The 14,609-nt window shown below is 36.2% G+C and overlaps 1 protein-coding gene across 1 annotated transcript; it reads right to left on the bottom strand.

Annotated features, from left to right (window-relative positions):
• Positions 1–787: 787 nt before the first annotated feature.
• On the bottom strand, positions 788–14,364 carry exog (exo/endonuclease G). Its single transcript, XM_088642955.1, has 6 exons — positions 14,099–14,364; positions 13,287–13,436; positions 10,443–10,582; positions 9,365–9,441; positions 8,937–9,051; positions 788–1,942 (listed from the first exon to the last, which is right to left on the bottom strand). The coding sequence occupies exons 1-6, from the start codon at positions 14,241–14,243 to the stop codon at positions 1,490–1,492; spliced, it is 1,080 nt and encodes a 359-aa protein (XP_088499081.1). The 5' UTR covers positions 14,244–14,364; the 3' UTR covers positions 788–1,489.
• Between the last annotated feature and the right edge of the window lie 245 nt (positions 14,365–14,609).

Here is a 14,609-nt window from a genome sequence, read left to right as displayed (position 1 = left end):
TTGTATGATGTTAATTTACAAAGATATACGGGATGAATGCTTTTTTAGTCTACATTCTTTTGAGGTAAATGAATTACTGTTTTAAAGAGCAATTTGCATACAAAACTACTAAATGTTTAGGTATAAGGCGTTATCACACAAGCTATTACATTCCACTTATGTATGTCAAACTTAATTAGCTTAGACTTGTACCTAATGACAACTATCTGGATCATTTCCCAAGTTAAATTCCTTTTAAAAATAGCATATGGAGGACTGCAACAAAATAGACCTTTTTACTTTTAATTTTTAGAATTGGCAAAAACATAACATAGCAGATATAATACTGATGAAAACTGGAGCAACTTTTTTGGGATTACTTTTCTTATCAGAATAAAGCCTTTTTTAACTAATAAGAATGACTGTATAGAGTACTTCATCATCTGTGAAAACCTGAAAACTTGAGTTCTAATATGCCTCTAACCATAGCTCAACCACGATGGCAAACATTTATCTGAAACAGTTAATTGGAAAACATATGAAAACATATGTTCCACCATTATGGACTAGTGATAAATACAGGGAAGAATAAAGATCTTAATTTATAAACCTATTAAACCGAGCTCAGAGATGTGACTATGTGCCACTTTCACTGTCCTAAAATGATAGTATTGAACACAGAAGAAGCACTATTCAGTTGAACGGTCTTGTCTTGCATGGGGGTGTTGTTAGAGAAGACAGACACAGTAGATGTAAACACTTGCAAATGACCAATGAGCAAAACAAACCCAACCAGAAGGGAAAAATGAAAGTCAATATACTTTATATGTGAAAAAAACAGAGAGCCTGTGCTGTACCCAAAGAAATTACAGAGGATTCTAAAAGTGATATATTACAATAAATCACAATTTGTTTCTAAAAAAAGGAGTAGCAATTTATTGGTCTCATCTCATGGCTGAAAAGGCCAATGTAATTGTCCAAATTTCTATTTAATTTGAGCTTTTTGATTTTCAGAGCAAACGTCAATTGTCAGGTTCTCCCACTCTGCACTACAGAGAGATGGAATACATCTAGCTACATGTGCATAAGCAATTCAGTGGATTTAATAAACAGCCCAGTACAGCTGTTCTAAAAAAATTGAAATACTTCACTCAAGAGGCCTGTAGGCAGGAAACAAAAAGGTAAGCTCATACATATTTGGAGAACAAACAAAAAAAAAAGCAAACTTAAATGAAGAAATAAAGATGCTACAAGTGCTGAAGTACCTCTTCCAGAGATAAGTCAACAATGCATCAAAACAGTACTGATACTGCTGTAAAGATCAATTTACATAAGTGTTGCAATGTGACAATCAAAGGGCAAAAAGAACTGAGCAGGTCAAAGCTTTTAAATCATATATTTTCCATACTTAAAAAATAGATGAACACGCTCTGCATGTTCATGATGTTGACATAATAAGTAATTGTAACCTCCTTCCAAGTCCCTCCTTTCAACTGCAGGGCAGGTGTAATTATCCTGACTTCCTCTCCAGTACCGCCCTAGAACTTAATTCTTTCTTTTTCTCCTCATACAGCCTGAGCAGATAGTCATCAGGTTCAATTCCAAACTCCTTCAATTCGGACATTATCTTCTCCAGTTTGGGCTGAGTCCTGGCACTAGACACCTTGCGGCCTGTGATATAAAGTGTGAATTCCTGGAAATCCATCAGCTTGCAAGTATCTGCATCACAGAGGTTCTGAACAGGCTGCGTTGTGTCCAACTTTGGGAAGAAAGTAAGACCTGACATCTTCTCCAGGTATTGCAGACTGACCTGGTACTCTGTCAGAGGATGGTCAAAACTTATTGGCTTGTTTGGCGCCACAAAGGCCCCCAGAGCAAGAGGTTCAGAGGATGACTGCTTTCTTTGTACAAGGATGACTTTGTAGAGGTGTGTGGGGACAGCAACGTCATCTTTTCCAATTACCTAGTTTAAAATAAAAGACAGTTATGTAAATACATGTCTGAATCAGTACCAGTGTGGACAAAATCCACATTTCTATGTATTACATATTTACTTGCAGGCTAAAGAACATGACAAATACAGCCCCTTTATCACATTAACTATACTGTACATATTTAAGAAGTGCTAGCTTTCTAGAATAATATTTCATACATAAATTAAACCACAAATATAATTCATTATTAATGACAGAAGCTATTGAATCTAACTAGAGGTTATACTCTGTATACATTTATATTACGATTTAGTAGTAAAATGAACATAGACTTCAAGATCATTATTAAATCAAATCAATCCATTCAACCATCCACTTTCTAACTGGTTTATCCAGTATAGCGTCGCAGGGAAGCCGGAGCCTATGCCAGGAAACAACAGTTACACAGTATATACCTGGATGGGATGCCAGGAAACCACACATACAAATTTGGACACACTCACACAAGGCCCAATTTTTCCAGAAGCCAATTAACCAACTAGTATGTCTTTGGACTTAGGGAGGATGTTTAAGAACATTTGCAACTAAATTTGAACTGCAGTCTTATAAGTTCAAATGGATGAAGGGAAAAGAAAATATGGAAAGGATGAGAAATTTAGAACTATATGGGTAGATATATCCTAATTGACAGTATTGACAGAACTAAAAACTACACCTACGTATTATATGCCATTATTACATTCAAATAATGTTTAACAACCTTTCAAAAACAAAAACAACTGTCTATTTGCACCAAAACTGATATACAGAAACAGCAAAAAGCACTTAATCCAAAGAAAATGTCTTTCTATAATATACAGTACGACCAACCTCAACCCTTAATATTAGCTGTTTCTTGTACAAAGGTCTTCCTTCATCCATGGTGGTAATTAAGTACTGCTTTTTAGAGAGCTGGAAAAAAAGTATGTGTGGGTGCTTAAGTGTTTGCACACGTAAATGGAGGAAAGCCTACAGGCAACACTTTCTTTTACATAAATACATTAGGACATTTTACACACTGTATTAGATTGTCTACATCACTAAGATTTCCATAAAGCACAATACTGACCTCTCAAGGACAAAGACAGGCACTGACAGCTCTCTTAAAAGCTACAGGGGCTGTAAGCAACAGACTTGTATTCATCTATAGTTTTAATAATAATTAACACTTATAATAATTGAATGCCCAACAGATTGACTTAGAACATCATGGTTAACACAAACATAAAAAACATATATAAATATTTACATAGGGGGACATGAATTTTGAGTGGGGAGTTGTATTAGCACACAGTTGTATTTAAAAAACAAGTAAATATTAATCAATTCTATAAAGTATAAATAAATATATGAGTAAAAACAATGTTTTGACCATGGATCATTGAAGTCTATACGTGAACCAAGACTTAAATAAAACGTGTATTTCATTTTTATTTTTCATTTAAATTAACCTCTGCTTGTTCCTATATATATTCATAATTACAAATATACAGTCATCAACACACTGAGATTACTATTTAGATATTGTATACTATATATTCTGGAACACAGTCATCAGGGCTCATTCAAAATAATTGCTACTGTAGCTAAAATGAGCTGCTTGACATTTAATAGTATACTATTCTGAAATTAAGACTTTCAGTCTAAACTCTACAAGAAGGAGTCTTTGTTGTTACAATTAAGAGTCAGAAGAAAAGATTTACTACAAAACATTCCAGGACTATCTGTAACACTTAAATCATTTTTTTTTTGTACAGCCAAAATACCTTGCATTGTTTTTAAATTTTATTCATCACCTTACACTAAGTTTCATGGAGATCATGCTGTTGACATTCATGTTCATAAGGAAAACATAAATGAAAAACTAATCACAAGAATAAATTAATGGCTTCTCACTTCTGTAAGAAATGCATAAATCACTTTGTTAATACTGACCTCAGAAAGACAAAATGTTTATTTTATCCAGATACCAAAAACCCTCAGTCACCAACATCAAAAATGAGAGATTTACTTTGTAATGGTAGGCAACCATCATCCAGATGGCCTTGCTCAGCATTAATTACATTTAAGATGGTCTCTTTCTAGATGTATTTTTTTCCCTGTGAAATGAGCTGCCACCTTATATACTATTAAATGCAAAAAAGACAAGCCTGTTAAGGGGCTAATTAGGATGCTTTCAATAATGTGCTGCTTGTTGCACTCTCAGTGTAATCTAACACCCTAATTGTTATCTGTCAAGTATAATAGCGACTCATGTTGTAAGCTGTGATACTATGTTCTCCAAAATGTAACTTACAGGAGACAAGGCATACCTCGGCAAAAACATATGCAGATAATGGCTTTTTACTGCTGTAATATGTTGTTCAGCTAACTGGTAACTTTTCCAGAAGGTGCATGCTATGCATCTATGACATTACCAGAGTAATTTTAAGGTACATATTTCACCTTCACCTAGACCTAAGTTATTGCTGCTAAAGGAGATGCCACAAGTTACGGAATCAGAGATGGAACTTACTTTATCACACAAAGATGCAAATGCTATTTTTAAAAAATAATTAAATAGAAAAATTAAAATAAGTTGATTTTGTGTTTGTTATTTGTCAAATCAGGTTAGTTTTATATACTATTTGGACTTGGTAAGGACAAGGTGAAGGTCAAATATGTCTAAATATGATCAACCAAAAATCTTTTCTGTTTTCTGTTTTTGTGAATTGGCCCCTTTTCCTGAATGTGTATATGAACCATCCATGCCATTGCCTGAGTAATTTACAAAGATTTTAACTTTTAAAAAAAACAACAAATATATTAAGAATGCATTTTTTTAAAAAGATAAATTTTTACAATTGCCATTCTTTTAAAGTAAAATAAACCAAGAGGTTTCTTTTCTTTTGTTCTTTTACTCATTTATGATTTAATTATATTATTAATAGTTATATTATAGTAACAACTATATGAAAATACTGGCACTCTACATATTCTGCAAACTGCAGATATGATATGCCACCACATTATTACTATAGACTGTCTTAAATTAGAACATCATTGAACCAAAAATCGCTGGCATAGATCCAGTGGAAACTGTAAGGATCCCGAAAAATATTTTTTAAGCAATTTCACTAGAAGGCAAAAGGCCTCTCTGACTATCCTGAAAGCATTGTCATGCTAAACATTTTCCTTCATGCTAATCAATGTTCACCAGCCTTTGCATTGTGCCCCCAATCATGACAGGTAGGGAACTCTGGCAGCTTCTCTTGATGATTTAGCCAGTCACTCACACTGGACACAAAGGGTTCCCAAGGAAGCCAGCTGTGCACATGGTCCCCTGCTGGACATTACTCCTCTGCATGGCACTGGTTAGCAAACAGACAGAGAACTAAATGCACTTTTCCCCAGATGGCTCACAGAATATAATAGAATTCATTCCAGATTAATAAACATCATCATTTCACCCTAGAATACCTCAGACCGACACTGTACCAAATCCTCTGGGCATTAGCAGAGAAAAGGTTAAACCAGAATAATGTGAATTTACGGCTGATTTATTTTTCATAAGGTCGAAACAACATGTTTCTTTCAACAAATGAACTCTGAAGACTCCTTGCCTACATGACAAATTAAGCCTGTGTTAGTATACACCCCACATATATTCACTGATGGGCAGTGGACTGGATACTGCAGCTGAACTGCTCTGCAGGAAATTTTGCAACAGACATTTCAAGACCCCAAAAATATGACAAACAAACGTTCTTCTACTCTTACATACAGTAGTGGAGATGTCTTGATGTGATTCTACATTTTAGTATAATTCTAGTATTATATTGAGGCCAGATGCAGATACATTTATTCTAATTTATTCTTGCCTAATGTAATTAAAACAATGCAACTTGCTTCAGCTGCCTATGGAAGCAGGAATGATATGCCTATGAACTCCTTTCATTACACATCTGAGACTCCAGTTGTTTATTTAATTAAAACCTGGGATTATTACTTTGAGCTTTTCATGAATCATAATCTACTAAAAGAAGGTGTAATTCTTTTAAACAAGGGTATTGTTCATGCGGATAAAGCTGTTTATCCTTTGGCTTGGTTTGCTTGGGCTTTTGTGTGGTATGATAGTACAGAGGAAACACACTACCATCCCTTGTGAAGGAAGAGCTAAAGAGGATTTGAGAGTGATGCCACAACAACAGTTACTTTTTTTCTAATTGTATCATTGTTATTATTAAAGTGCTTGGTTAAAACTGCCAAGTCAAATTTTCTGATATCACATACGTATAGATACAGCTTTTGTCTTAATATGCATTTGTACTGTATTGCCCATTTTGCTATATATATACAGTATTATATATAAAGTAAAAAACGATCAGTTGAAAAAATATGTATACACATACATACGGTCATGTGAAAAAGAAAGAACACCCTCTTTCAATTCAATGGTTTTACATATCAGGGCATAAATAACAATCGTCTGGTCTTCACCAACTTCTATAATTAGACAAATCTAGCATCATAACAGATTTCACTATGTCATTATTTATTCAACAAAAAGTAAGCCAAAATGCAGAAACCATGTGGGAAAAATTAAGCACACCCTTACTGCTTCAATAGGAATTAAGAAGCTAATTAGCAGCCAGGTGCTTCTCATCAAATGCACTTGATTAGTTGATCATCAGGAAGTGTGACCACTTCTATAAAAGCAGAATTTTGGCAGTTTCGTGGTCTGGAGCTTTCAGGTGTGTGTTAACACCATGCCAAGGAGAAAAGACAGCAGCAATGAACTTGTTGCTGTTCATCAATCTGGGAAGGGTTATATGGCCATTTCCAAACAATTTGAAACCCATCATTCTACAGTGAGAAGGACGATTTACAAATGGAGAACATTCAGTTGCCAATCTTCCCAGGAGTGAGCGTCCCAGCAATTTCACCTCAAGGTCAGACTGTATAATGCCCAGAGAAATCGCAAAGAACCCAAGTTCATAACAGTACGATCAGAAAAAGACTGAACAAGTATGGCTTTCATGGAAGGGTAAATAGGAGCAAGCCCCTTCTCTCCAAAAAGAACATGGCAGCACAGCTTTGGCTTGCAAAGTTGCATCTGAACAAACCACAAGATTTCTGTAACAATGTCCTTTGGACAGATGAGACCAAAGTGGAGATGTTTGGTCATTATGCATAATGCCATGTTTGGTGAAAACCAAACACAGCTTATCACCACAAACACCTCATACCAACCATCAAGCACGGTGGTGGATGGGTGATGATTTGGACTTGTTTTACAGCCACGGGACCTGGGCACCTTGCAGTCATCGAGTCGACCATTAACTCCTCTTTATACCAAAGTATTCTAGAGAGAAATGTGAGGCCGTCTGTCCAACAGCTAAAGCTTGGCTGAAATTGGGTCATGTAACAGGACAATGATCCCAAGCACACCAGCAAATCTACAACTGAATGGCTGAAAGAGAAAAGAATCAAGGTGTTGGAATGGCCAAGTCAAAGTCCAGACCTCAACCCCATTGAGATGCTGTGGCAGGAACTTAAGAGAGCTGTGCATAAATGAATGCCCCCAAACATCAATGAACTGAAGCAATGTTGTAAAGAGGAGTGGGCCAAAATTCCTCCCAACCGATGTGAGAGACTGATAAACTCATACAGAAAACAATTACTTCACGTTATTGCTGCTAAAAGTGGTTCGATAAGCTACTCAATCATGGAGTGGACTTAGTTTTTCACACATGGCTTCTGCATGTTGGCTTATTTTTGTTAATGACATAGTGGAATCTGTTATGTGTTGTTCGTCACGTGAGGTTAGATTTGCCTAATTTGAGGACCTGGTAAGGACCAGATGATATTTTTATTATCCTGATATATAAAATCACAGAATTGAAAGAGGGTGTACTTTCTTTTTTACATGACTGCATATAACTGCATCCCAAGGAAATGCAGTCATGTTTTTAATTTAGTTTATGCATTATGTAGGTTCTTCCTGTGAACATATGAGTTTCCTCTGGGTTCTCTGTTTTCCTCCCACAGTCCAAAAACATACTGGAAGGTTATTTGGCTTCTGGGAAAATTGTCCCTGACCTCAGTGTGTATGTGCCTGTGTCTGCATGTGCCCTGTGATGGACTGGCGTCCTGTCTAGGATGTATCCTGCCTTGAGCCTGTTGCTTGCCAGGATAGGCATTGACCACCCCACAACATTGTATCCATCTATCCATTACATGGATACATGGATACAATAAATAGAGAACATGTGGGGACTAGTGTTCCACTAGCATCCTAGAGGATGGTTTTTGAACTGAAATTCCAGGTGCACATTTTGCTGCTGTACCTCCAGAAGAAAGTAGTTTACTCAAAATTACTCCAGCAGTATTGGCTGTATAAATTGATACCAGAAGCCAAATGACTTAGAAAACAATAAATCCTTTGGGAAAAAAATGAATATATGTCACTCTGGATAAAAAAAAAACTGCCAGATAAATTATGTATTTAATAATATTGAGTTACTATTTAGGAGTTATGGTTTGCAGTAATTGCATTAGTCTGCTCTGTTCTTCTGTCTTAATTCCCAATCCCAAGTCCAACACTGCCATCTAGTGTACATTTAGCTGTTTATCTAGTCATATATCTATTTCTGCTATGAAGGCCAGCTACCGAGTTATATGTTTTCCTGTGTTTCTTTTCCAAAACACTGTATTAGGACATCTAAAATTAAAGATACGTAAATATGCAAATACCCCCATCTCAAAGATTACAACACCTTTTATGAACTTTCTGACAACATAGGCCTAATAATTTAAATGAAATCACAGAATACAAAAGACATTCCTGAAAACTGAACGTAGTAAGATTTTAACTACGGTTAATTTACCTTCAAGATTTATTCTAAGCCTGCAATTAATAATCTTGTTCTGTAAACTGGCATTTGCAATTCATCTACAAACAACACTTACTACATTAGTACCAATCATAATAACAATTCTTACTTTGTATGATACAGTTTTGCTCCCATCAGCTCCAACTTCAGGCAAGACTAGGGGTCCTGTAATGATCCATACATCATCAAACCTCTTTGTCAGATCTCTGCAGTACATTTCAAGCCTGAAAAAATAAAACCAATAACATTAATTATCCATTCTTTATTATTACAGAATTCTGTCCAGTATCCTGTTTTGAAAACTCACAAGGGGTAGTAATCACACAGAACACAAAATATTCACTGGAAGTATTTAAAAAATCTTAATTTGGAAGATGACGGATTAAACAAGTCACACAAAATTAATGAGCAGATTAATTACAATATATTTCCACATTTCTCATGGACAGATAATTTTACACCCAAAATGCAAGTGCTGGCTGAACAGCGGAATACATCTTTTCCATTAACAATTTTTGAAAACTGTATTTGCTTTACCTGTTCCAGAAACCACCATTGTTTTCAATGTTCTGTGGCACGATATTAGACAGGTAAAATGTTTCAGCCATTGACTGCTGTGTAAAGAAAGAGATATAGTCAAAAATCAATCCAAATGTGCTGAGATGTTAAATGGAACTTAAAGTAATCCACCAGTAAAAACAAAGAAGAAGTAAAAGAAAATAGCAGAAAGGAATGAAAAAATGAAACTTTTAAGGAATCTGGAGTATAGTCTCTCAGTGTCTCGCCTTAGTCCACCCCTTTAGCTATCACTGTGAAACACAGACAATTGATCCCCTCACTCTCACTGTGGGACTTGGGTAATGACTAACGTATGGTCAGAAGGATTGCCTTATAATTTACCTCACTACTCCCTGCCCTAGCCAAAGAGAATAAGCATTAAACTTAAAGATCTCAAAAATTAAGACTGTTCAGATAATACATAGCCAGAAATTAAAGAACCCGTATTGGATCATGAAAGACAATCACTTTTGAATGCAAGGAATAGACAAAATGTAGCAGAATTTGTAAGTGTTGTCCAACTCTAATTAAAGCAGTCACACAATTAGAAGTGTATATTCTCTGCAATATTTAGACTGAATATGAATGAACAAAAAGGTACATGTATTTAGTCTATTTAAAGACAGTCAAGTAAATAAAACAAGTCTCAGTCCTAAAGAATAATGGAGTTTTAAAGTCCATTATAAATTTCTTCCCATTGTCTGCACCTTAATGTTACCAAAAGCATATCAACTAAAGACAAAAGCGTTAGTACAAAACTTGTCTGTTTTCACAATTCAACTTTGCATCATAATAATAAGTGGAGAGAAGTCTCATGATGTGTGCAGGGATCAAATATTGTCTTATAAAAGAAACAAAGGTTATAGCCAAAGGGAAACAGAACAATAGGATAACAATACAACACCAGTCAAAGCATGTGCCCTCCATACTACAGAAGTACGTAAAAACTGAAGTGAGCATACTACAAGCAAAAGGGAGAAGAATCCCCACAGAGCACTGCACAGAGTGAATTAATGCAAAAAGAAGAGAGTACTGAACATATGTACAAATGTAATACTTCTGAATATTTATTGTCACCCGCTGGTGCCATATGTCCTCGTGACCAGCCGCTGTGCAAATAGTCCTCGTTCACAGCTGTGAAAAGCGGAGGAACACTTGGGTCGGGCTTGAATTTGCAGTGCTTCCTGTCTGCTTTGCCTGAAGGACCAAAAGGAAAAGAACAATCACAGTCTGACTGTATTTTTGTAAGACCATATGAGAGTTTGCAATGGTGAGGAGGCCATTAGGCCCATCCAGACACCATTCGGTATTAAGTAGGTAATTGGCCAAAGATATATCTTTGGCCTCGATGATAGGGTTCAGATTTCAACAACATGGCTGTGTAGCATGTTCCATGTTCCATAATCCCACAAACTTGTGTCCTTGAATTTATGTTTCATCGTTTATTTTGAAGTACACAGGTTGACTTTGGCAATGCCTTTGAAGGTGCTGAATACTTGTATCAGGTCTGTTAGTTATTTGTCTCTGTTCAGGATTGAAAATATTCTGTATCATAATGTTCCCCTGACTTTTCATATTGTAAAGTAACTCTTTTCAATTACCACAACCACTACTCCAGACAGATATGGTTAACAAGTAGGCAATATGAATTAATAGACACAACTGTTCTGTGCATGTACAAAAACTATCAAGTCCTTTTTTATTATTTTGTCCTGCTATCATGACTTCAGCTGTTTTACTAGTGAGTGCTGCTGACATCCCAGTGCAGCAAAACTGCACAATTCTAAATGCTGATATGGCATTCTGAGCTCAGGGCGAATAACAGCAGAATGCATACTATAGAGACAGCATTAACCAGATAACTGCAGTATGAAATACACAATGGACACCTCAAAAAATAATACAACTAAATTCTGTAGATTAATAATATTCTGCTTGTGGTAAATCATCGTTTATATCTGGCTGGCAATGCACTGTATGACTTGCATGCCCTGATTGCACACCCTTGTTATACTGTTGTAGAATAAATATACTGGTATGTCAAAATTCTTATAGAAAATGCTACTTAAAGGGGAACTGCAACACTATTTTTATACTTTGGGGTTAGAAAGAAATCAGCATTGATGAGTGCATTTTCAGCTACAATCAAAGTAAAAGGTACACATTAGCTTGTAAAACCTCCAATTTCCATCACAAAGCAGACAAAATTTTCACCATATTCTGTGATTCATAATGAGGCAACAAAATGTCCGGGGATGTGAAACAGCCCTCTTACATTGTTAACAAGCAAGCTTCTTGTACATCCATCTGTTTTATAATAGAAATATTAAGATCACTTTATTGGCCATATACAACTTCTTGTTTTAGGAATTAGTTTTTTTGCATACCCCAGCTTGCTCTCCATGAGACATACAGACAGGGAGAGAAGCTTGGGGTCAGATCATAGGGTCAGCCATTTATACAGCACCCCTGGAGCAGTTGGGGTTAAGGGCCTTGCTCAGGAGCCCAACGGAGTAGGATTCCTCTGCAGGACGCGGGATCCGAACTGACAACCTTCCAGCCACAGGGGCAGATCCTTAGCCACAGAGCCACCGCACCTGGTCCTTCCAGTTCTTTTTTTGAGACACAGTGTCCCAGGGTGAATCCATGTCTGATGACCAGTTACTAGATCAGCAGAAAATGCACTGGATCAACAATGCAGTTTTATTAAGCATAACTTGTAGTGGACCAACATGGAGCTTTTACTGGTTATAATTTTGAGAATTGAGATTTCTGGAAAATGTTCTTGTAGAGACCTTTGACATAAAAAAAAACTTAAGGACGATCCCCTAAGCACTTTCATGGGAACTGCTCCCCTCTTCTGTTTCACGTTGTGTTGCCATGAGTTAAGCACTGGACCCTGGGTATTTACCAAGGGACAGTCTCCACCCTTGAGCTCAGCTGATCACTCTGCTACAGTCATGTTTCTGGCCCCTCCATCATCACCAATCTTGATAGATTTCCATTAGTTTTGCACCTGCCTTAACTAGAAACATGAGAATTTGACCCAAAACCAACACAATAGCTTCCATGGGCTCCACAATAAAATGTATAAGGAAAGAAGAGTTTATGTTACACATGTAAAGAGCAAGTAGCAAGTTCCTTCTGTGGATTAATAGTGCAGACTGAGCAAACTGCGTGCCCACCAGGGCTCTGTTTTACACTTCAGGATTGTTTCACTTTTGTGCATGTGTGGCTACCACTACATATTATTTTGCACTTTTTCATTGAGAATTGTGAGAAATTCAGATTGTTAGGAATAGCTCCCAAGTGATTTTATTATTTTTATTATTCACTGTGCATTTTATTTTGTGTTTAATTACTGAACAGTAAGTAGAACTGTAAGATAAGTGTTAGCTAATAAAATGTACAGTTTTATGAATTAATTAAAAGTTCATTCTAATGTAGCTGTTGCATTTGTAAGTGTATGCTATATATGACATTTTAATTAGTTTTTTTAAATGCTTTTTTCATTAATTTATTTCTTTCAATATAAATGGGGGAAGCATCCTTTTTCTAGCTCACTGTTAGCTACTGCTATGTTCTCTCTCTCGCTTTCAAGCCCCCTCCATGACGAGCACACACACCTGTTAACCAGACGTGGACAATAAACCTTGGTGATCCTGCAATTCTGCTCTATGGTCCTTCCTTCCTAACTGACAGACACAGCAAAGGAAAATAATGGACAACTGCTGAAGTATCTTAGATGGTATACGGTATGTATTCACACAACAGCTAAGAAAGGGCCGCATTGATTTATGCAAGATTTGAGTTCAAGACTTCAGGAATTGAACCCTTATGTAACCCAGGGAGTTAGTGCACATCTAAAAGTTGAACACACTGGAGGATGTTCATTGCTTACCTAACAATTTTGCACTTGAAATATGTTCAGCCACCCATCTAGGTATCCTTTTGGCCTGGTCATATGATAATGTATGGTTGGTGTAATATCTTAGTTCTGCACCTGTCAATGGAAAACCATACCTCCCCAACTCTTCATTTTGAGGCTCTTCTGTAAAACAAACAAAAGTTGTTTTTTTTAAATGTACTTTCTCTGAGAAACAATGAAATCCATGAACCACCACAAAATTCTGCAAGCACATAAGGTTACAAACGACCGATTCCTAAACTTCCTCTTGTTATTTAAGGCTGTGTCCGCCTTCTTGCTACAGTATTCTGCGAATAAAAAACCGTACAAAGTGTTTATGCCAAAATATTAGTGCTTCCTTGTGCGTAAAACCCCTGCAAAGACAAAACAGTACATTGGCAAAGTATAATTGTAGTTACGTTCAGATGCATGATTTTTAATTTAAACAACAAAAAAAGAAAACATACAAAATATATCTTACGTGAAAATCGTTTTAGAACAAAACAATTCTCTTATCATATATATATATAGCCTGGATTACAGTATCTTCAACCAGGTCAGTGCATTTCAGATACCACTATCTGTCGACAACTCTACTAAAACTGTACTAAATTTTATTCCGTTTGAAGAGCTGGTTTTCTTTCATTTATGAATCTCGCGGTACGTGTGCATACTTACAGTCCTACGCCACATGGCGAACAAGGAAACAGGGAACTTGTCTGTTAAAAAATTAAAGGAATTTGTCTTTGATTACATTGCTGTGCAGTATGAGTGAATTCAGTCTTTCCTACAGTACTTCATCTTACCATTATTTCTACTATCAATCTTTTTCGAACTATTCCGCTTGTAAAATTGCATCAGTGTAACGCATGTTGCTGTGCTTACTGCAGCACCAGACACAAAACCACTAATGAATTTGTACTGAAAGAGCTTTTTCCACCGTAGGAACATTTTTTTTCTCCTTTTTCTTCTCGCAAGAGCAGAAAGTTTTAGTTGAGCTTCATAATTCCTTGCAGCACACACACAAAGCTAACCTACGGAACAAGAATCAACGTTAACGAAACAGGAAAGAGAGACTACTGTAAAGTTAATAAAAGATTGCGACTGACATCTAGTGGTAGTGAAAATGTACGCTCGTGTATAAACCGTGCAATCAACTTTTTCTACCCCTTTTACCATTTTGAACAACAGATGTATACAAATTTGAAATAAAACCTTGTTTTTTGAAAATTGGGTCAAAAATTGTATAATTTGGGTTAAACAATTAATCAATGCTGACGGTGAAATATATTATAATATATAATTACACCGAGTTTG

Source organism: Lepisosteus platostomus, chromosome 8 (genome assembly GCF_059453375.1).
Source record: "Lepisosteus platostomus isolate fLepPlt1 chromosome 8, fLepPlt1.hap1, whole genome shotgun sequence".
Taxonomy (NCBI): domain Eukaryota; kingdom Metazoa; phylum Chordata; class Actinopteri; order Semionotiformes; family Lepisosteidae; genus Lepisosteus; species Lepisosteus platostomus.
The sequence above is the reverse complement of the archived record's forward strand: the minus strand, read 5'-3'. Positions and strand labels throughout refer to the sequence as shown.